Source organism: Pan troglodytes, chromosome 7 (genome assembly GCF_028858775.2).
Source record: "Pan troglodytes isolate AG18354 chromosome 7, NHGRI_mPanTro3-v2.0_pri, whole genome shotgun sequence".
Taxonomy (NCBI): Eukaryota; Metazoa; Chordata; class Mammalia; order Primates; family Hominidae; genus Pan; species Pan troglodytes.
The window spans coordinates 75,603,281-75,626,244 of record NC_072405.2 but is presented as its reverse complement, the minus strand read 5'-3'; the positions used below and the strand labels follow the sequence as shown (position 1 = coordinate 75,626,244).

The window sequence follows — 22,964 nt, the reverse complement described above, 5'->3', positions numbered from 1 at the left end:
CTTGTCCATAGCACCACAATAGTTTCTTAAAGATTTACACAACTGTTATCAATTCCACCACAGTGTTCTTAAGTTTTGTTTCTTTGCCAAGCATTTTGAAAAATCTTGCTAGTATATCATCAAGGAAGAAAATAAAACAATAAAAATGTACACAGCCTCAGAAAACAATGTTGATGAATTCTATACATTGCCACGTGCATTGTTAGATCAATAGTGAGCTGTGGCCCATTCCACATATTCTGTAGCCCCAAGCAAAGCTCAAGTCACTAGGAGTACACTGATAAAACATCAAATAAATCACTCTACCCTCATTTTCCTAACTACGAACACTAAATACAGAACTAAATGCATTTTTTAAAATACAAACTACTATGTACTGCAAAGATAGGCTATCCTAAATGAAGCCTGCAAACCAAAAGGGTTCTGTAAGAACATAAGAATGTCCTGCCTCTGCCACCATCAAGTGAAGCCAATTATGTTCAATCCTGAGTCTTCAATTTTATCCTGTGAAAAAGCATTACATAAATTTTTAAATGCTTATTATTTCCTCAGGCAATACTTTCACCTTAGGTATGCCAAAATATTGTTTTAGTATATCAAAAGATTTAATCCGTATTAAATGAGATTATCAGTTCTACCTCTCTTTAATAAAAGGTAATCAAATATATTACAGAGTTTCATCAAACTCTTGATACAGATTTTCAGGGCATGCCTTTTGCTAATTTTAGCAATTTAACATAAATCTAAGAGATAATCAAAATAAAGCTAGAAGGTCAGTAAAGTGTTAAAAACAAAATACTCAGCCTAAACACAAAGAACAGATTTTTAGTTTCTAGAAAATTGATTAAAGCTACCCCTTGCCTTAATTACTTTAAGGGAAAGAATGAGCTGGCATCAGCAGACGTGTCCCTACACTCTATATTTAATATTCAAGGTGGGGAGCCTGCTCAGAGGTAGAAATAAGCTTACAGTGCATCTTCCAAAAAGCTAAAGGTATGTGCCCCACAATCCTTTAGGGTTCTACACACTGGGGGCTGTGCCTGTATCCTATGTGGAGCCAGTGAAGCAACATCTGTCCAAAGACAGGGGAATGTTTTCCACCTCTTTTATAAATGTGTGCAATCTGTGCTCATGTATGTTTATACAAGCCTGCTTTCTCTACTGGGAGGAAAAAGTCAGACTCATTGACGTTGTTTTTGACCCTCAAACTGAACTTGATACTATCAATGTATACTTTAATTAAAGATTAGGTCAAACCTATTTTTTATTTAAAGGCTGATTCTGAACAAATGCCTTCACTGTTCAATTTTTTAAAATATGGTATTAAACAAACAAAAAAGTACACATTATTGCTTCTTTCTGTGTTTGTCACAGTAAATACTTCTGACAGATGTTTCCTCTCTTTGCAAACATGCTAGGAGGTGCCTGAGCCTTAGTAATTTTAAAATAGACATTAAATGCATTTATATATTGCATATAAAATCCACCGAGAATACTGTGTAGCACCATACAATGAAAAACTAATTGTTACTTGATTATTTAACTATCTTTCAAACCCAAGCAATGTTAATAGAGTCAATCCATCTCTTTTGTTAATGTAAAAATAGTAACTTTCTAGCTGGGTAAAAATGCCCTTAATTTCAGATACCTTTAAGGAATACAAATCACTGGGACCCATAATTCACAGGAAATATTCACTGTATATTATTTAGCTATTTATAAAATACCTAGTACCCTTTGTTAGAATATGGAAGCATTAGGTTTCTTTGAATTAAAAAGTGAACTCGAATAACAGTTAAAACAACTTTCCTTCACCACTGTTAAGGTTATATTTGAACAGTTGTAACAACAGATCTATGTGCTTAGGAAGGAATTTTTAAAATTCAGATATTTTTAGTCACAAAACTCTGGAATGATGTTATATAAACTCACTTGCAAATTTTGCTTTGTTAAACATAACAGTCTATTTAATTTTATATGCAAAATAAGCTTATGTGTATCAGTAATGTAGGTATAATGTTAATATTTGGATTTGCAGTTCTCAAAGAACCATTTTAAAATTAGGATACTCCCCTCTTTCCCAAAAAAAGCACAATAGTGGTAAGCAACAGTGTTTTTAGGCTGGGTGAGGTGGCTCATGCCTATAATTCCAGCACTTTGGGAAGCTAAGGAAGGAGAGAGGATTGCTTGAGGCCAGGAGTTCGAAACCAGCCTAGGCAACACAATGAGACCTCATCTTCATAAGAAAAAAAAAATTCAGGTGTAGTAGCTTGTCTCTGTAGTCCCAGCTACTCGGGAGGCTAAGGTGAGAGGATTGCTTGAGCCCAGGAGGTTAAGGCTGCAGTGAGCCGCGATTGTGCCACTGCACTCCAGACTGAGCGACAGAGCAAGACCTTGTCTCAAAAATCAAAAACTTTTTTTAGTTAAAACAGACTAGTTTTAGTTAAAACAAGCTAGTTTTTGTGACTTCTGATCTCAACTCTGTCAATGGTTTACTCTGTGAACAAGAGTTATATAAGATCTAATTCAAAAGAATTATATTATTTTCCATTTTAAAATGCCTATATTTTGAAAGCTGAATCTTCATTATCCAAACAATTTTTTTTTTTGGAGACGGAGTCTCGCTCTGTCACCCAGGCTGGAGTGCAGTGGCGTGATCTTGGCTCACTGCAAGCTCTGTCTACCAGGTTCATGCCATTCTCCTGCGTCAGCCTCCCGAGTAGCTCGGACTACAGGCGCCTGCCACCACGCCCTGCCAGTTTTTTGTGTTTTTAGTAGAGATGGGATTTCACCGTGTTAGCCAGGATGGTCTTGATCTCCTGATCTCGTGATCCACCCGTCTCGGCCTCCCAAAGTGGGGGGATTACAGGCGTGAACCACCGCGCCCGGCCTATCCAAACAAATTTTAAAAGACAATGGAACTCTTTTAAGAATACTATAAGCCCCATTTTATAGATGGGAAAATGAGGCTTGAAGAGGTACAATCAGAAGGACCCAACGTCACACAGTTGCCATGAGCAGGGCTAGGACTTGAACACAGCTCACTGACTCCAATAGCCAACCTCTCAAGTACTCTGCTGGGGACTCTCAAAGAAAACCACCCTTAGGAACAGGAAGGGATAATAAGTGAGAACAGGTGAGGGGGTGACTAAGGTGAACTGGTAAGCACATGCCCAACTAAAGGCAACTGTAGCTATTCAGCTCCACAATGGTGTGGCCAGATGGACATGCATCGCACTAGCTGGCAAGTGAGATATCTCGATTATGAAATCATCTGATTTTTAAATATTTAACTTTTTCTTAAAAAATAACATGTACTAGAATGGATAAAAAGAAAAAACAAAAGCTGGTAATGCTGGCTAGGATAGGGAGCAACTGGAACTCTTGTGTACTACTGGCTGGAATGCAAAAATAGTACAGACACTTTGGACAGTAGTTTGACATATTCTTTTATTATGTATTTATCTTTTGAGAGACAGGGTCTCATTTTGTTGCCCAGGCTGGAATGCAGTGGCTCAAACACAGCTCACTGCAGCCTCAACCTTCTGTGTTCAAGCAATCCTCCTGCCCCAGCTTTCTGAGTAGCTGAGACTACAGGCATGTTCCACCACGCCCATCTAATTTTTTAAATTTTTTTGTACAGACCGGGTCTCACTATACTGTCCAGGCTGGTCTCAAACTCTTATACTTAAGCAATCCTCCTGCCTCAGCCTCCCAAAGTGCTGGGGTTGCAGATGCGAACCACTGTATCCAGCCAGTTTGACATATTCTTATAACGTTAAGCGGGCGTGGTGGTACATGCCTGTAGTCCCAGCTACTTGGGAGGCTAGGGTGGAAGGATCACTTGGAGGATCACTTGATCCCCGGAGTTCAAGCCTGCAGTGAGCTATGATCACACCACTGCACTCCAGCCTGGGCGACAGAATGAGAGCCTCCAAAAAAAAAAAAGAAAAAAGAAGGTAAACATACATTTAACACTTCTAGCAGCTAGTGGTTCACTCCTGGTTATTTTCCCAAGTTAAATGAAAACGTATACTCACAAAAACCTGTACCTGAACATTTATAATATTATTCATAATCACCAAAAACTAGGAACAATCCAAAGGTTTTCTTTTTTTTTTTTTTTTTTGAGACGGAGTCTCACTCTGTCGCCCAGGCTGGAGTGCAGTGGCGCAATCTTGACTCACTGCAGTTCCAAAGGTTTTCATCTGAGGAATGGATAAACAAACTGTGGTACATCTACACAATGGAATACTATTCAGCAATACAAAGGAATGAACTAGTGATACACTCAACAACGTGGATCTCAAAAGCATTATGCTAAGTGAAAGAAACCAGACTCAAAAGGCTACATACTATATAATATGCTTCTATTTGTATGACTTTCTGGCAAAGGCAAACTACAGAGCCAGAAAACAGATCAGTAGTTGCCAGAAACTGGAGGTGGGAGAAAGGGTTGACTGCAAAGGGTCAGCACAAGATAATTTTGGAGAATGAGAGTAATGTTCTGTATCTTTATTGCATTGATGGTTATAAGACATATGTTTATGAAAGCTTGCTGAGCTGGGTGAATTTACACTGAAAAGGGTGAATTTAACTATGTAAATTACAATTTAAACAATGAGAGAAATAGTTGAAATGTGAAAAAAGTACCAATTAATCTACTGTTTTATATACATATAAAACATTTATATATAAAAACAATATGGAATAAATTGATATGTATGATTATTTTGCATTATAAGGACAATCTGGGTGCAAAATATAAGAAGCCCCAGACACCTCAAATTTGCCTCATCTTAGACCTGGTCCACCTTCCCTCTAATATTATTTCCATACCTCTCACAAATCATAGATTTTTCACATTCTTCGCTACACCAAGAGGAAAATCTTTGTTTCTGCTTCCTTTTCAAAGCCCGACAAGATTCACACTGTTTGGTGATTAATCATTAGCCTTTAATATTGTTATTGTGTCCTAGATTCTGTATGTTTGCTACCTTTTAGGGATACTTTCATTTTTTTAATTTAATGCTTTTTTTTCCCTCTCTATAAATACAGGAATCTCTCTTTGAAGCAATCTGAAAGCTTGCTGACAAAAAATGATGTGCATGAACCTCACCTCTTCCATAACCCCGAAGAAAAAGAAAATTTGTTTGTGGAAAATGAGTAAATTCAGCCTCAAGTGACAGGAAACGTTTGATTTTGTTTTTAACCTTATAGGACTAGGCAACAATATCTTTTGTGGGTTTGTAGCTTTATGGTATCTCATAATATAAGAAAAACTTTTAAGTTATTGTTTGATTTGCTGCTTTATAGAATCTGAAACATTGCTTTCCACCTGTGAATTCAGGGATCTAGTTGCTTTATTCCTCATTACATACAATTTACTGGGAAAATATGTACTTTTTCATTCAGCAATAGAAGTCCCTTCGACGGTGCGATCACAGCTCACTGCAGCCTCAACCTCCTGGGCTCACGAGATCTTCCCGTCTCAGCCTTCGGGGTAGCTGGGACTACACATATAAGCCACTGCACTGGGCCCCTTTTTGAATCAATAGAATATCGGTGTACTTCTTTCTAAAGTGTAAATCTAATTACAGTTATTGGGTGGGAATTGAGATGAAAGTCTAAGTACCATTCTGACTCACTAATGTACTTAATTTGTGGGCCAGTACATCCAAATAGTGCCACCAGGACTGCTGACGGCTTGGTTACAGTAGTTCCAACTTAAAAATCTACTGGAAAGTATGAAGTGATGGTGCATATACAAGAGCGCCATTTCTGTAGTGACATTTTAAATTTGATATTCCGTTTGACCCCAAAGAATATAAGAAAATATCCTGCTCTTGGCTTGAGCCCGAGAGTTGGAGGCTGAGGTGAGCCGAGATGGCACCACTGCACTCCAGCCTGGGCGACAGAGACCCTGTCTCAAACACAAAAACAGAAAATGTCCTACTCGGAGAACTGCAGGCATTGTTTCGAGTGTGTTCTAATTATGTTGCTGGAAAGTACTTAGATTTCACCTACGAAGGCGACGGGTCCAGGACCTGCAGAAACCGCTGCGGATTGGGGCGGCCGGGGGCCCACGGCTTCCTGGGGCGGCTCTGAACAGGCCTTGGGGCGCAGCGTCCGCTTTCTAAAGAAGCCTGGGATCGGGTCCTGCCTCGCTGCAAGTCACGCTTCCCGTGGGTCCACAAGTGCAAAACCAGAAAAGAATGTTTCGCCCAAATAATTAAAGAGCGGTGGCCCCCGCGGGGGCAGCGGAGGCGGTCAGCAGGGTCCCCGTCCCCGGGGAGAAGTGCCCACGATCCAAGGGCTGTCTGCTCTAGGAACTTCTTAAAGAATTACAGACACTGAGAGCATTCGGGGTCTGGTAGGAAGTGCAGTGTATCTCCCAGCTTTAGGGTAACTAGGACAGCATGAATCTTTTACCTTGTGGTAGAATAAACGGCTAGCGCCTCGATGTGGCGCGCTCGACTTTTCCTCACAGAGCCTAAAAGTCACGCTCAACCAAACTGCAGCGTTCCCGCCTCAGCTGGGGACCAGCCTGGAAGCGGCCTGGAATCAGACTGGACTCGAGGAGGTAAGACCTCGGCAGCGCGAGGTTAACCACAGGCCTCACCCGCGGCCTCCAGCCCGGCCCCACCGCAGCCGGCGGCAGACACCCCAAACTCTCCACACGCCGCCCTCAGCGAGGCGCCTCGGGGAAAGCAGCGTGAGGCAGTGAGCCGAGGGGCGGGGCCAGGAGGACGCCCCGCCCCCGAGCCCGCCCCGCCGGAGGGTTTGATTAATGACCCTCTAAGCCGCCTCAGCCCCCGGCGTAGCCTCTCGGGTGGGCCAGGTCCTCCGCCCGACCTGCCTTAGCCGGTCGGAGCACACACGCCTGGCCGCGGGGCGCCCGCATAAAAGTCACAGCCAGCGGAGGTTGGAAACAGCCGTCGACTTGGGCATCGGCCGGACGAGGATGGAGTGACCAGCGCGGCCCTGGCCACACAGGCCCTGCTCCACGCCCCTCGCCCGCCCGCACGACGGAGCGGAGTTCCACTCAGCCGCTCCAGGAAAGGTGAGGGGCCCGTCAGACGCGTACTGCGCAGCTGTCGGGCTCGGAACGGTGGCGGGTGCCGTACTCCGAGGTGAGGCTAAGGGTCCCCCGCTCCTCGGGCAGAAATCCCCCCTGGCGTGAAAGGCCGAGGGCGGCTGGTGAGCCGTGGTTTTCCGCGGCGTCGGCGAGAAGGAGCCGCGCCACCTCTCGTGCGTGCCGGGTTGGATAAAGTCACCCAAGCGCGAACGAGTGCTGATCCTGAGCTGTGCTTCCGAGATCTTTCTTCCCTGGTAGAGTAGACCTTTTGCTTAATTTGCCCCTGAAAAGCAAAGCCGGCACTGCGCCTCTTCTTATCCTTCTAGGAAGCCCAAGAACTCCGGAGTTCCGCAACTCTCCCCAGACGTCCGGAAGCAAATCGCGTCCCAGGCAAAACGAGCTCGCTTGAGAGCGCCCTTAGCCCCGTTGGGCTGCTGGTGGGCGCACGGGGAGAACCAGGGGGCTGCGCCTCTCGGGTTAAGCCCGACCGCCCCCCGGCCTCACCGCACCTTCGGTCCTTTGCAGCGCGCGCGGCGCGGGAAGCTGCCATGGACCGCGGCCGCCCAGCGGGCAGCCCCCTCAGCGCCAGCGCCGAGCCCGCGCCCCTGGCCGCCGCCATCCGCGACTCGAGTCCCGGGCGGACCGGGCCGGGGCCGGCGGGCCCCGGGGGCGGCTCGCGTTCCGGGAGCGGGCGGCCGGCGGCGGCGAATGCGGCGCGGGAGCGCAGCCGGGTGCAGACCCTGCGGCACGCTTTCCTGGAGCTGCAGCGCACGCTGCCGTCCGTGCCGCCCGACACCAAGCTGTCCAAGCTGGACGTGCTGCTGCTGGCCACCACCTACATCGCGCATCTCACCCGCAGCCTGCAGGACGACGCCGAGGCGCCGGCGGACGCCGGGTTGGGCGCCCTGCGCGGCGATGGCTACCTGCACCCGGTCAAGGTAAGCGGGCGGGGCGCACCGCGGGGCTGGGGCCGAGACCAGGACACCTTGATCTGCCCTGCCAGTCATCGTCTTGGGTAGATGCTCTAATTCCTTTTCGGGTGAGGCGGGAAGCCGACCGGGAGAACGACCTCGGCCCGCGAGGGTACTGGTGGCAAGGTCCCCGCCGCGAGAGCCTGCTCCTTCGCAGTTCACAGGTGGCTGGAGAGGCGTTTAAAGCCGGGGTGGCTTGGTAAGAGTCTCGCAGGCCTCTTATAGGATGCCTCCGAAGGATTTTTGTGCCTACCAAGGTGAGAAACGGGGGCTTGGTTGCACATCCTGATAATGTTTAATATCTGAGTTATATGTATGACCCTCTGAGAGTTTTTAAGCATCTTTTATTTACATAATTACGCTTTGATTTTTATGGGATATTTGAAAGATTTCACTGGAGTAATGGCCCTAAGTGATTCTAGGAAAACACTGTTGAAATTTTTTGGTAAAACTAATAAGAACAAATGAGACCATTCTGCATCTCTATGGAGTAAAATTTCAGTCCGTTTAAATAAAGGTTAAATATCATAGACTTGAAAGCTACCAAAAGTGTTAGAAAAAACTAGTGTTTTTAAATACGTTCGTAATAGATTGGCATGTATGTTGAGTGAATTGATTACTAAATTCAAAGTCTCATGTACAAAATTAGACAAGAGAATCCATTTTGCGTAATTTCTTTACATATTGGTAAAATGGTCACAGTTTTCACTTAACATGGTATATATGATTATGCTTCGTTACCTATTGCAGTATTCAGTTTTTGCATCATCCTCCTCTTCTAGATTTGATTGTTTTGAAACCTTACACTGATTTTTCTGTTCCAAATGCATCATCTCATTACTTGCTAAACCTAAATTTTCAGTTTTGGCTCCACCACCCTGAAATATTTGGCCACACGCGCGCATACACACACACACACAAATGCAAAGTTAAGACTTAAGACTTAGCTTTAAGTATATCAGTGTTCAATACATTATTTAATATGGTAAAGCACACCCTCTGATATTAACTGAACTTACAATTCTGTGGTAAGTTTTAACAAAATTTACTTTGCAAATGTAATCATAATGATAGACTTAAATGATTTCAATATTAAATATGAAGACATGAAATATCATTATAATTACGATAGACTTTATTTCATTTGTAAGTTTTATAATCTCAGCAGAAAAGTCATTATTAAGGGGTTTTGTATTACCGTGTTCATTAGATTGCTATTCGAATATACCATTAATATTAAATTTCTTTTGACTTGACATTTGCCATATACTCTAAGGAAGTTTATTTTAACGTTAAGTAGATTGTAATACAAAGAGCATCTGTTAAATACTTTATGGGAGATATAATTCAGAATGAGAAGTCAGGATGCTTTTCAACTTATTTTCTTGGAATGCTTTTTTTGAATGAATAATGTTGGAAGCATCATTTCCATGTAACAATAAGCATAGCAAGCGTCTTTTTGCACTTGATTCATGTACCAAATGTTTTTGTAATCATAACTGTTTGATTTGTAAATATTGATTGTTTTTATTTTAAAAGACAACTCTAGAGATAATGATCCAAAGCCAAGGATTATTTTTTTAAATGAAATTAATGTTGCTTGAACAAGTGACTAAAATCAAGCATGTTTTAAAATCAAACATTTATTGAATTCCTACTATGTGCAAAGCACTATTTTAGGGGAGTGAACACAATAAGACTCAGTCCCTTTCCTATATGAACATATTATTGAGACAAAGACAAAGAAACAAATAACAGTGTTGGAAGTGAGAATGTTATATTTTCCATAAAAGAACTATAATTATGTGCTACGGAAGTTCAGAGGAAAGAGATGTTATGTACATAATTGAAACCGCCTGTTAACTGTTAACACATTATTTTACAGACACTACCAAAATGTTTAAACATTGTCTACCTTTGATTAATGCGAAAGAAATTAAAATATCCTAACTATTTATACTTTTATGGTCAACTAAAGGCTCATTATAAACTATTGTTTTGTAAAAAGTGTTCTAAAATGACTTCATTTTTCTGCCTTACAACATAGTGTTAGGTCTTACCCTGATGATCAAAGCTTTTTAAACATTTCAAGGCCATTATTTTGAATCATCAGTCCTTATTATCAGTATTGTTAGCACATTACCACTGTTGGGGATTTACTTTAAGAGCATTTCATAGCAAGACTTCCTCTCTACTAAGAATTTTAAAAATTAGGTGGCTGTGGTGTGTGCACCTGTAGTCCCAGCTACTGGGGAGGCTTATGCGAGAGGACTGCTTGAGCCCAAGAGATTGTGGCTACATTGCACCACTGCATGCCTGGGCAACTGAGCAAGACCCTGTCTCAAAAAAGAAAACAAACATCTCAAATGAAACTGGAAGTTTAAGAGACTGGGAACCTGGTGCATAGCCTGAAATGGCAGTTTTTAATCCCTGTGGGGTATGAGCAATTTATTTCCATCAGCATCAGCTGCCCAAAAGGCAGTGATTCGCTAAGAAACAGGAGTGTATTTCAGATCTCTACATTGGCAGAAAAACACAGATGACTTTATTATTGTGCCCCTTATTTAATAATCATTGTCTATGATAGGTAAACAATAATTGAAAAAAATAGATAACAGGGTTTTGTTATTTTTGAGTCACTTAATTAAGTGCTTTGTTGTTGTTGTTGTTTGAGATGGAGTCTCTCTCTGTCACCCAAGCTAGAGTGCAGTGGTGCGATCTCAGCTCACTGCAACCTCCGCCTCCCATGTTCAAGTGATTCCCCTGCCTCAGCTTCCCGAGTAGCTGGGACTATAGGCGTGCATCACCACACCTGGCTAATTTTTGTATTTAGTAGACACGGAGTTTCACCATGTTGGCCAGGATGGTCTCGATCTCCTGACCTCATGATCCACCCACCTCAGCCTCCCAAGAGCTGGGATTTTTAAGGTCTTCAGTTTCAGGTTCAGTTCTAGTTAATTATGAGTTTGCTAAATTTTCTAAGCTTAATGAAACTACAGTAAATGGTTTTAAAGATACCCTATGAGGGAAAGTAGAGCTAAGTAAGGATTGTGTTAATCTGCACAATCCTGAAACAAACTGTTGAAAAGAAAATGTAAATCAGTCAACTGGTTTTTTTGGCATCCTGATGACATGCAACCTAACCAATATTCTATGTGCATTTTAATTTCAGACTCTTAAAACTGTGTGTCTACATTAAATTAAGTTCAATAAAATCATTACAAGCCTTTTTGAAAATCAAGGACACAATATTCTTAAAAAAGAATATTTATTTTATTAATCCATGAAAAAGGAGGCAAAATTCCACATATACAATTTTAGGTTTGCTTCGTTAATTTTATCCTAGCAAGGATGAAATAGACGCCTTCATTTGTCTCCACACTTGGCTGAATGATTTACAGCAATTCTTTTTTTTTTTTTTTTTTTAGCAATTCTTAACACAGTGGGACCTGGATAGCATGTAAGAGGACCACCAGTAGAGCATTCAGTAGTATTTTAATTTTATTTGCTTTCAAGTGTATTTAGTTCATATAATTCTCAATTTACATTTGACATTTGAGCATGAGATTTTTATGCTTATGAAAATGGGGCAGGTAAAAGGTTTCAAAGCACTGGTATATAATGTAGCCACAAATTCTGCACTTAAAGTTGATATCTGTGCTACACTATTCACTATATGTATTAGTCTGCCATAACAAAATACCACAGACTGGCTCTTTTAAACAACAGAAATTTATTTTCCCACAGTCTGGAGACTGGAAAATCCAAAATCAAGATGCAGGGTTTAGTTCCTCAGAAGGGCTATCTTGCTAGCTTGTAGATGGCCCACTTCTCTCTGTGTTCTCACTTGGCCTCTGCATGTACACTGAGAGAGAGAGAGATTCCTCTTTTTTTTTTTTTTTTTTGATATGGAGTTTCACTCTTATTGCCTAAGCTGGAGTGCAGTGGTGTGATCTCGGCTCACTGCAACCTCCGCCTCCTGGGTTCAAGCAATTCTTCTGCCTCAGCCTCCCAAGTAGCTGGGATTATGGATGCCCACCACCACGCCCAGCTAATATTTGTATTTTTGGTAGAGACAGGGTTTCACCATGCTGGCCAGGCTGGTCTTAAATTCCTGACCTCAGGTGATCCACCCACCTCGGCCTCCCAAAGTACTGGGATTACATGAGCCACTGCATCCAGCCTTTTTTTTTTTTTTTTTTTTTTTTTTTTTGAGACGGAGTCTTGCTCTGTCGTCAGGCTAGAGTGTAGTGGTGCGATCTGGACTTACTGCAACCTCCGCCTCCTGGGTTGAAGCGATTCCCATGTTGCCCAGGATGGTTTTGATCTCTTGACCTTATAATCTGCCCGCCTCAGTCTCCTAAAGTGCTGGGCTTACAGGCATGAGCCACTGCCCCCGGCCCGATTCTCCTCTTCTTAAATGGGTATTAGTCCCTCATGAGCTAATCTAACTCTTTTTACCTCCCAAAGGCCTGGTCTTTAAATCCCATCACCTTAGAGGTAAGAGCTTCAACATGTGCATTTTGGAGGGACACAAACATTCAGTCTGTAACACTACAGCACTGGGGTCTTCAGCATAATGAAGGACTTTAATCTGATATAACAATGCCAGATCTTGATATATCAGATAAACCTCACTCCAGTTTCTAAAACATATTAGTTTGGCTGGGCGTGGTGGCTTACACTGTAATCCCAGCACTTTGGAAGGCTGAGGCAGGCAGATCACTTGCGGTCAGGAGTTTGAGACCAGCCTGGCCAACATGGCAAAACCCCATCTCTACTAAAAATACAAAAATTAGCTGGGCATGGTGGCACATGCCTGTAATCCCAGCTACTTGGGAGGCTCAGGCAGGAGAATCACTTGAACCCAGGAGGCGGACGTTGCAGTGAGCCAAGATCTGCCACTGCACTCCAGCCTGGGTGACAGAGCAAGACTCCGTCTCAAAAAAAAATAAAAATAAAAAACACGTTAGTTTATCTTTGGCAAAGATCCCAGGAACAGGACCACTGACAATGATACACCTAGAATGTATAGGAATGCATATGTATTATTTTTAAAAATTGAGTCCAGGCATGGTGGCTCACCACCTGTAATCCCAGCACTTTGGGAGGCTGAGGCAGGAGGATCACTTGAGCCCAGGAGTTCAAGACCACCCTTGAACTCAAAGCAACATAGTGAGACTCTGCCTCTGCAAAAACAAACAAACAAACAAAAAAACAAGTTTTTAATTAGCCCAGCGTGGTAGCACGCACCTGTAGTCCTAACTCAGGAAGCTGAGGCAGGAAGATTGCATGAACCCAGCAGGTTTAAGCTGCAGTGAGCCATGATCACACCACTACCACTCCAGCCTGTGCAGCAGAATGAGACCCTGTCTCATAAAAAAATAATAATAATAAAATAAATTTAAAAAAATAAAAATTAGGACTTTGGTTGGTTGCCACAGAACAAAACTTTCCAGATAGTATCACATGCCCACTTATTCTTTATGGCTATGTTTTACATTTGGAGTCCCAGTTTAGGTGAAAATAACTGTGCTCACAAGTGCAATGAGAGTTTATATTATTCCATCTAAGATCTAACTCTGCTTACATTCTATTAACTCTGTAACAGAAGTAATAGTCCATTCTGACTTAATTGGTCTGGGGTGTGACTTTGCCATCAGTATTTATTTAAAGCTCTCTGGGTGAGTCTAATATTAGCAACTTGGGTTGCGAACCCAGAGCTCTTAATGTTCTTTGGCATGTTAATAATTGTACCTCTATTTGAGCACTGTGGATTATCTGCCAGGCATTTAAAAACATTTTATGGTGCTATGTAACTAGCAGTTGGCCTGTGTGTGTTCGCTGATGAAGATAAGTAGCCTGCTTACATAAGGCAGCACTTGCTCCCTGGAGAGTGTGGGACCAGATTGCTGACCTTTAGGAGTTGTTTTTTTTTTTTTTTTTTTAGTCCCTCTCTGTGGTAAAAAAAACAAAAGTAGTATTCTAAGGATCTTAGAACTTAACTGATTATATGACACCTGCCTCCCTCCCAAAAGAGTTTTATTCTGAAAGAACTACTCATGTAATATGTTTTTTCATCATTATGTCTGTCTGGCAATAAATTATATTGTTTGAGAGATTGCCCACCATAAAGATGAATTTAGAAAAATCACCATCAGTAATTCAAATGTGATGATTACCAAAAGGTTAGAGCTAGATGATGTCGGGGGGAGGAGCCAAGATGGCCGAATAGGAACAGCTCCGGTATACAGCTCCCAGCGTGAGAGACGCAGAAGACGGGTGATTTCTGCATTTCCATCTGAGGTACGGGGTTCATCTCACTACGCAGTGCCAGACAGTGGGCGCAGGTCAGTGGGTGCGCGCACCGTGCGCGAGCCGAAGCAGGGCGAGGCATTGCCTCACTTGGGAAGCGCAAGGGGTCAGGGAGTTCCCTTTCCAAGTCAAAGAAAGGGATGACGGATGCACCTGGAAAATCGGGTCACTCCCACCCGAATATTGCGCTTTTCGGACCGGCTTAAAAAACGGCGCACCACGAGATTATATCCCGCACCTGGCTCGGAGGGTCCTACGCCCATGGAGTCTCGCTGATTGCTAGCACAGCAGTCTGAGATCAAACTGCAATGTGGCAGCGAGGCTGGGGGAGGGGCGCCCCCCATTGCCCAGGCTTGCTTAGGTAAACAAAGCAGCCTGGAAGCTCGAACTGGGTGGAGCCCACCACAGCTCAAGGAGGCCTGCCTGCCTCTGTAGGCTCCACCTCTGGGGGCAGGGCGCAGACAAACAAAAAGACAGCAGTAACCTCTGCAGACTCAAATGTCCCTGTCTGCCAGCTTTGAAGAGAGCAGTGGTTCTCCCAGCACGCAGCTGGAGATCTGAGAATGGGCAGACTGCCTCCTCAAGTGGGTCCCTGATCCCTGACCCCCGAGCAGCCTAACTGGGAGGCACCCCCCAGCAGGGGCACACTGACACCTCACACGGCAGGGTATTCCAACAGACCTGCAGCTGAGGGTCCTGTCTGTTAGAAGGAAAACTAACAAACAGAAAGGACATCCACACCAAAAACCCATCTGTGCATCACCATCATCAAAGACCAAAAGTAGATAAAACCACAAAGATGGGGAAAAACAGAACAGAAAAACTGGAAACTCTAAAACGCAGAGCGCCTCTCCTCCTCCAAAGGAACGCAGTTCCTCACCAGCAACGGAACAAAGCTGGATGGAGAATGACTTTGACGAGCTGAGAGAAGAAGGCTTCAGACAATCAAATTACTCCGAGCTACAGGAGGACATTCAAACCAAAGGCAAAGAAGTTGAAAACTTTGAAAAAAATTTAGAAGAATGAATAACTAGAATAACCAATACACAGAAGTGCTTAAAGGAGCTGATGGAGCTGAAAACCAAGGCTCAAAAACTACGTGAAGAATGCAGAAGCCTCAGGAGCCGATGCGATCAACTGGAAGAAAGGGTATCAGCAATGGAAGATGAAATGAATGAAATGAAGTGAGAAGGGAAGTTTAGAGAAAAAAGAATAAAAAGAACTGAGCAAAGCCTCCAAGAAATATGGGACTATGTGAAAAGACCAAATCTACGTCTGATTGGTGTACCTGAAAGTGACGGGGAGAATGGAACCAAGTTGGAAAACACTCTGCAGGATATTATCCAGGAGAACTTCCCCAATCTAGCCAAGCAGGCCAACGTTCAGATTCAGGAAATACAGAGAACGCCACAAAGATACTCCTCGAGAAGAGCAACTCCAAGACACATAATTGTCAGATTCACCAAAGTTGAAATGAAGGAAAAAATGTTAAGGGCAGCCAGAGAGAAAGGTCGGGTTACCCTCAAAGGGAAGCCCATCAGACTAACAGCGGATCTCTCGGCAGAAACCCTACAAGCCAGAAGAGAGTGGGGGCCAATATTCAACATTCTTAAAGAAAAGAATTTTCAACCCAGAATTTCATATCCAGCCAAACTAAGCTTCATAAGTGAAGGAGAAATAAAATCCTTTACAGACAAGCAAATGCTGAGAGATTTTGTCACCACCAGGCCTGCCCTAAAAGAGCTCCTGAAGGAAGCACTAAACATGGAAAGGAACAACCGGTACCAGCCGCTGCAAAATCATGTCAAAATGTAAAGATCATCGAGACTAGGAAGAAACTGCATCAACTAACGAGCAAAATCACCAGCTAACATCATAATGACAGGATCAAATTCACACATAACAATATTAACTTTAAATATAAATGGACTAAATGCTCCAGTTAAAAGACACAGACTGGCAAATTGGATAAAGAGTCAAGACCCATCAGTGTGCTGTATTCAGGAAACCCATCTCACGTGCAGAGACACACATAGGCTCAAAATAAAAGGATGGAGGAAGATCTACCAAGCAAATGGAAAACAAAAAAAGGCAGGGGTTGCAATCCTAGTCTCTGATAAAACAGACTTTAAACCAACAAAGATCAAAAGAGACAAGGCCATTACATAATGGTAAAGGGATCAATTCAACAAGAAGAACTAACTATCCTAAATATATATGCACCCAATACAGGAGCACCCAGATTCATAAAGCAAGTCCTGAGTGACCTACAAAGAGATTTAGACTCCCACACATTAATAATGGGAGACTTTAACACCCCACTGTCAACATTAAACAGATCAACGAGACAGAAAGTCAACAAGGATACCCAGGAATTGAACTCAGCTCTGCACCAAGCAGACCTAATAGACATCTACAGAACTCTCCACCCCAAATCAACAGAATATGCATTTTTTTCAGCACCACACCACACCTATTCCAAAATTGACCACATACTTGGAAGTAAAGCTCTCCTCAGCAAATGTAAAAGAACAGAGATTATAACAAACTATCTCTCAGACCACAGTGCAATCAAACTAGAACTCAGGATTAAGAATCTCACTCAAAACCGCTCAACTACATGGAAACTGAACAACCTGCTCCTGAATGACTACTGGATACATAACGAAATGAAGGCAGAAATAAAGATGTTTTTTGAAACCAACGAGAACAAAGACACAACATACCAGAATCTCTGGGACGCATTCAAAGCAGTGTGTAGAGGGAAATTTATAGCACTAAATGCCCACAAGAGAAAGCAGGAAAGATCCAAAATTGACATCCTAACATCACAATTAAAAGAACTAGAAAAGCAAGAGCAAACACATTCAAAAGCTAGCAGAAGGCAAGAAATAACTAAAATCAGAGCAGAACTGAAGGAAATAGAGACACAAAAAACCCTTCAAAAAATTAATGAATCCAGGAGCTGGTTTTTTGAAAGGATCAACAAAATTGATAGACTGCTAGCAAGACTAATAAAGAAAAAAAGAGAGAAGAATCAAATAGACACAATAAAAAATTATAAAGGGGATATCACCACTGATCCCACAGAAATACAAACTACCATCAGAGAATACTACAAACACCTCTACGCAAATAAACTAGAAAATCTAGAAGAAATGGATAAATTCCTTGACACATACACTCTCCCAAGACTAAACCAGGAAGAAGTTGAATCTCTGAATAGACCAATAACAGGAGCTGAAAGTGTGGCAATAATCAACAGTTTGCCAACCAAAAAGAGTCCAGGACCAGATGGATTCACAGCCGAATTCTACCAGAGGTACAAGGAGGAACTGGTACCATTCCTTCTGAAACTATTCCAATCAATAGAAAAAGAGGGAATCCTCCCTAACTCATTTTATGAGGCCAGCATCATTCTGATACCAAAGCCGGGCAGAGACACAACCAAAAAAGAGAATTTTAGACCAATATCCTTGATGAACATTGATGCAAAAATCCTCAATAAAATACTGGCAAAACGAATCCAGCAGCACATCAAAAAGCTTATCCACCATGATCAAGTGGGCTTCATCCCTGGGATGCAAGGCTGGTTCAATATACGCAAATCAATAAATGTAATCCAGCATATAAACAGAGCCAAAGACAAAAACCACATGATTATCTCAATAGATGCAGAAAAGGCCTTTGACAAAATTCAACAACCCTTCATGCTAAAAACTCTATTGATGGGACGTATTTCAAAATAATAAGAGCTATCTATGACAAACCCACAGCCAATATCATACTGAATGGGCAAAAACTGGAAGCATTCCCTTTGAAAACTGGCACAAGACAGGGATGCCCTCTCTCACCACTCCTATTCAACATAGTGTTGGAAGTTCTGGCCAGGGCAATTAGGCAGGAGAAGGAAATAAAGGGTATTCAATTAGGAAAAGAGGAAGTCAAATTGTCCCTGTTGGCAGACGACATGATTGTATATCTAGAAAACCCCATTGTCTCAGCCCAAAATCTCCTTAAGCTGATAAGCAACTTCAGCAAAGTCTCAGGATACAAAATCAATGTACAAAAATCACAAGCATTCTTATACACCAACAACAGACAAACAGAGAGCCAAATCATGAGTGAACTCCCATTCACAATTGCTTCAAAGAGAATAAAATACCTAGGAATCCAACTTACAAGGGACGTGAAGGACCTCTTCAAGGAGAGCTACAAACCACTGCTCAAGGAAATAAAAGAGGATACAAACAAATGGAAGAACATTCCATGCTCATGGGTAGGAAGAATCAATATCGTGAAAATGGCCATACTGCCCAAGGTAATTTACAGATTCAATGCCATCCCCATCAAGCTACCAATGACTTTCTTCACAGAATTGGAAAAAACTACTTTAAAGTTCATATGGAACCAAAAAAGAGCCCGCATCGCCAAGGCAATCCTAAGCCAAAAGAACAAAGCTGGAGGCATCACACTACCTGACTTCAAACTATACTACAAGGCTACAGTAACCAAAACAGCATGGTACTGGTACCAAAACAGAGATATAGATCAATGGAACAGAACAGAGCCCTCAGAAATAACGCCGCATATCTACAACTATCTGATCTTTGACAAATCTGAGAAAAGCAATGGGGAAAGGATTCCCTATTTAATAAATGGTGCTGGGAAAACTGGCTAGCCATATGTAGAAAGCTGAAACTGTATCCGTTCCTTACACCTTATACAAAAATCAATTCAAGATGGATTAAAGACTTAAACGTTAGACCTAAAACCATAAAAACCCTAGAAGAAAACCTAGGCATTACCATTCAGGACATAGGCATGGGCAAGGACTTCATGTCCAAAACACCAAAAGCAATGGCAACAAAAGACAAAATTGACAAATGGGATCTAATTAAACTAAAGAGCTTCTGCACAGCAAAAGAAACTACCATCAGAGTGAACAGGCAACCCACAAAATGGGAGAAAATTTTCGCAACCTACTCATCTGACAAAGGGCTAATATCCAGAATCTACAATGAACTCAAACAAATTTACAAGAAAAAAACAAACAACCCCATCAAAAAGTGGGCGAAGGACATGAACAGACACTTCTCAAAAGAAGACATTTATGCAGCCAAAAAACACATGAAAAAATGCTCATCATCACTGGCCATCAGAGAAATGCAAATCAAAACCACTATGAGATACCATCTCACACCAGTTAGAATGGCAATCATTAAAAAGTCATGAAACAACAGGTGCTCGAGAGGATGTGGAGAAATAGGAACACTTTTACACTGTTGGTGGGACTGTAAACTAGTTCAACCATTGTGGAAGTCAGTGTGGCGATTCCTCAGGGACCTAGAACTAGAAATACCATTAGACCCAGCCATCCCATTACTGGGTATATACCCAAAGGACTATAAATCATGCTGCTATAAAGACACATGCACACATATGTTTATTGCGGCATTATTCACAATAGCAAAGACTTGGAACCAACCCAAATGTCCAACAATGATAGACTGGATTAAGAAAATGTGGCACATATACACCATGGAATACTATGCAGCCATAAAGAATGATGAGTTCATGTCCTTTGTAGGGACATGGATGAAATTGGAAATCATTCTCAGTAAACTATCGCAAGAACAAAAAACCAAACACCACATATTCTCACCCATAGGTGGAAATTGAACAATGAGAACACATGGACACAGAAAGGGGAACATCACACTCTGGGGACTGTTGTGGGGTGGGGGGAGGGGGAGGGATAGCATTGGGAGATATACCTAATGCTAGATGACGAGTTAGTGGGTGCAGCGCACCAGCATGGCACATGTATACATATGTAACTAACCTGCACAATGTGCACATGTGCCCTAAAACTTAAAGTATAATAAAAAAAAAAAAGAGCTAGATGATGTCAATACATACAGACATTTAATCAGGATGTTCTCTTAGTATCATACCAAATATTCTAATATTTATGACTTCTAGATACCGTTTTTTAGCTAGATAAGATGCATAGATGGGGCTGGGCTTGGTGGCTCACGCCTGTAATCCCAGCACTTTGGGAGGCTGAGGCGGGTGGATCACTTGAGGTCAGGAGTTCAAGACCGACCTGGCCAACGTGGTAAAACCCTGTCTCTACTAAAAATACAAAAATTAGCCAGGCGTGGTGATATGCTCCTATAATCCTAGCTACTCAGGAGGCTGAGGCAGGAGAATCACTTGAACCCAGGAGATGGAGGTTGCAGTGAACCGAGATTGTGCCACTGCACTGCAGCCTGGGTAACAGAGCGAGACTCCATCTCAAAAAATATAGATAGATAGATAGATAGATAGATAGATAGATAGATAGATAGATAGATAGTTGACACTTTTCATTGTGGTCCTTTTACATCTATAGACACATAATACCACACAGAACTTTTTAAAATATAGTGCTCACTTCGGCAGCACATATACTGAAATTGGAACTTTTAAAAATATTTTTAAAGCCCAGGATCTAGTTTTAGGCTTAATTTTGTTTTAGGTTTAGTTTAAAATTAAAACATTACGGGCAGATATATTTTTCTACACTTTAACTATATTTATTTTTCATGATTTCTTGCAGTTCTTGTCCATAAGCACACATATTACTTCTAAAATGTTAATCAAAGTCTGAGTATATTTTTGTTTTTTACTGTTAGCATTAATAAACATTTTTTCATGTTGTTTCTTATACTTCATACTTATAATTGTTATTAGCTACATAATATTGCATTTGCATTGGGCTATTTACAATCTTTAACATTGTAGACCATGTTAATATATGTCATAGATACTAACTTTTGAATTCTTGTTGAAATAATCTTTTTCAGAAATGGCCCATGCGATCAAGATTGTACATCGGTGCTACTGGTCAGTTTCTGAAGCATTCTGTTTCTGGAGAAAAAACAAATCATGACAACACTCCAACAGACTCACAGCCTTAGGCTCTGGTGGGGGCTGGTAGAAGTGGTGGCTATCGTTTTTAAATACTATGACATAATTCTATATTTATTATATGAGACATAACAAAATTTCTGAAAGTTTACATGTGAACCCATAGTTGGATGTTCAGGTTTATCTGTCTAAATGTGGAATGAAATAATCAGTGTTATATAAAACACACAGCTTATCTGTTCAGTGTGAGAGTCGCTACTATATAGTGCAAGAGAAATTATTAGAAAAAAGTCACATGAAAGCAAACAATTGTGTATATAGCTAAAGAATGCAATATAGATATTGCTATAGTGTATCTGTTACAAACAGAAAAGTTCATATCTATTGGTGCAGTCTTCCTAGTTTAAAAAGATAAAAATCTGTGTTTATAATATACAAGTATTCCTTTTTTGTGAAAATCATACTGTTCTTAAGTTGATCTAAGACACCATTTCAATTGAAGAAAACTGTTGCAGTAATATGAAGATGCAATAAATTCAATAAGTAGTTACTTTTCCCTCTTAGAAAACTTGTTTGGAGTATTAGAAATGGTTTGCTCAGAGGACAGGGCTTGGTCACCTTCCTAGAGGGTTATTCTGTATCTTACAGTGTTTGCAACTTGTGGAAGGCACTGGGAATCCCTGCAGTCCAGTGTGAACAGGAGACCAGGTGTCAGCGGACAGCAGAGTTCACAATGTAGGTGCATGTCACCACACCTGGCTAATTCTTTTATTTTTTGTAGAGATGGAGTCTCACTGTGTTGCCTAGGCTACTCTTGAAATCCTGGCTCAATAAATCCTCCTGCCTCACCTACCAAAGTGTTGGGATTACAGGCTAGAGCCACCGTGCCTGGCCCAGTTTTATTGTTTTAATGTGAATATACTCATAATGTGACAGAAGCATATCTTTTTGCAAGAAAGATATATAATAAAAGTTCTCTACATATTAATATGTAGAAAAGTACTTGCATATTTAAATATTTGTAAACATATTTACCTACTCATGGAAAGAAATAAAAAGTAAAATGAGATTTGGATTCAGCCATTCACTATTATAACTTATTGAGATAAGAAGTGCTAAAAAGAATCTTTATCCTAAGGAATGAAATCAAAACTTCTTCAAAGTTACCTCAAACTGAATTGTAAACACTAAATTTAACAGCAAGAATTTCAGAAAAATGATTTTCTTGCTAATAATCCTTAAGATTTATTAGTTTGGCTAGTTTTTAAAGCATTTAACTGGGGAAAAAACTATGTGTTGAATAATTAGATTTCTAAGTCATCCTGTTAAATAGTTAGTAGAGCTTTGCCTTTGATGGTATTACTTTTTAATTCTTCTCATCCAGTTACAAGTTGTATTAATGCCAAAGAAGTGTATTTGTTACAGATTTTCACAACATTTTATTAAATTGCTAGATATGATGATAGATTTTGGTATGTTTACAGAGGAGAAATTGCATATTTTCACTCAAAGATTCAAAGGAGCATGCTGTTTTAATGCTTTAATGGTGAATGGTCATGATAAGAGGTATTATAAAAATAAAGTACTAATTTGAAAATTAGTGTGTTAAATTTGCGTTTCTCTCTTTGGATATTTAACAAACACCGAAGCTACTTTTGAAAATCTTTTTAGACGATAGATACCTA

The 22,964-nt window shown here is 41.4% G+C and overlaps 3 protein-coding genes across 8 annotated transcripts in view; 2 read left to right on the top strand and 1 right to left on the bottom strand.

Annotated features, from left to right (window-relative positions):
• Positions 1-5,293, top strand: part of PPP1R42 (protein phosphatase 1 regulatory subunit 42) — a 66,985-nt gene extending 61,692 nt beyond the window's left edge. For all 3 annotated transcript variants that reach the window (XM_016960234.3, XM_063816357.1, XM_003951274.5), the window contains one exon: positions 5,059-5,293. Coding sequence is in view for 1 of the 3 variants with exons in the window: in XM_063816357.1 (XP_063672427.1) it covers positions 5,059-5,072 (14 nt within the window). In the remaining 2 variants the exon portion in view is untranslated. The remainder of the gene's footprint in view (positions 1-5,058) is intronic.
• Positions 1-22,964, bottom strand: part of MCMDC2 (minichromosome maintenance domain containing 2) — a 121,653-nt gene that overhangs the window by 21,538 nt on the left and 77,151 nt on the right. The window contains exons 15-16 of one of the 4 annotated variants that reach the window (XR_008536915.2): positions 21,184-21,279; positions 11,770-11,914 (exon numbers count right to left, since the gene is read on the bottom strand). The exons of 2 other annotated variants lie outside the window; for them this stretch is intronic. Coding sequence is in view for 1 of the 2 variants with exons in the window: in XM_054657356.2 (XP_054513331.1) it covers positions 21,257-21,279 (23 nt within the window). In the remaining variant the exon portion in view is untranslated. Of the gene's footprint in view, positions 1-11,769; positions 11,915-20,928; positions 21,280-22,964 lie in introns of those variants that run through there. One more of the 4 variants, XM_054657356.2, reaches the window with a different exon arrangement.
• TCF24 (transcription factor 24) lies at positions 7,410-22,879 on the top strand. The gene is made up of 2 exons (XM_016960235.4): positions 7,410-8,016; positions 21,216-22,879. The coding sequence occupies exons 1-2, from the start codon at positions 7,627-7,629 to the stop codon at positions 21,327-21,329; spliced, it is 504 nt and encodes a 167-aa protein (XP_016815724.1). The 5' UTR covers positions 7,410-7,626; the 3' UTR covers positions 21,330-22,879.

Bases quoted from the DNA above. Each gene is read 5' to 3' on its own strand.
- TCF24 (XM_016960235.4), top strand. From the start codon at position 7,627: ATGGACCGCGGCCGCCCAGCGGGCAGCCCCCTCAGCGCCAGCGCCGAG. The intron at 8,017-21,215 runs GTAAGCGGGCGG...AATCTTTTTCAG, and splicing joins GCTACCTGCACCCGGTCAAG to AAATGGCCCATGCGATCAAG.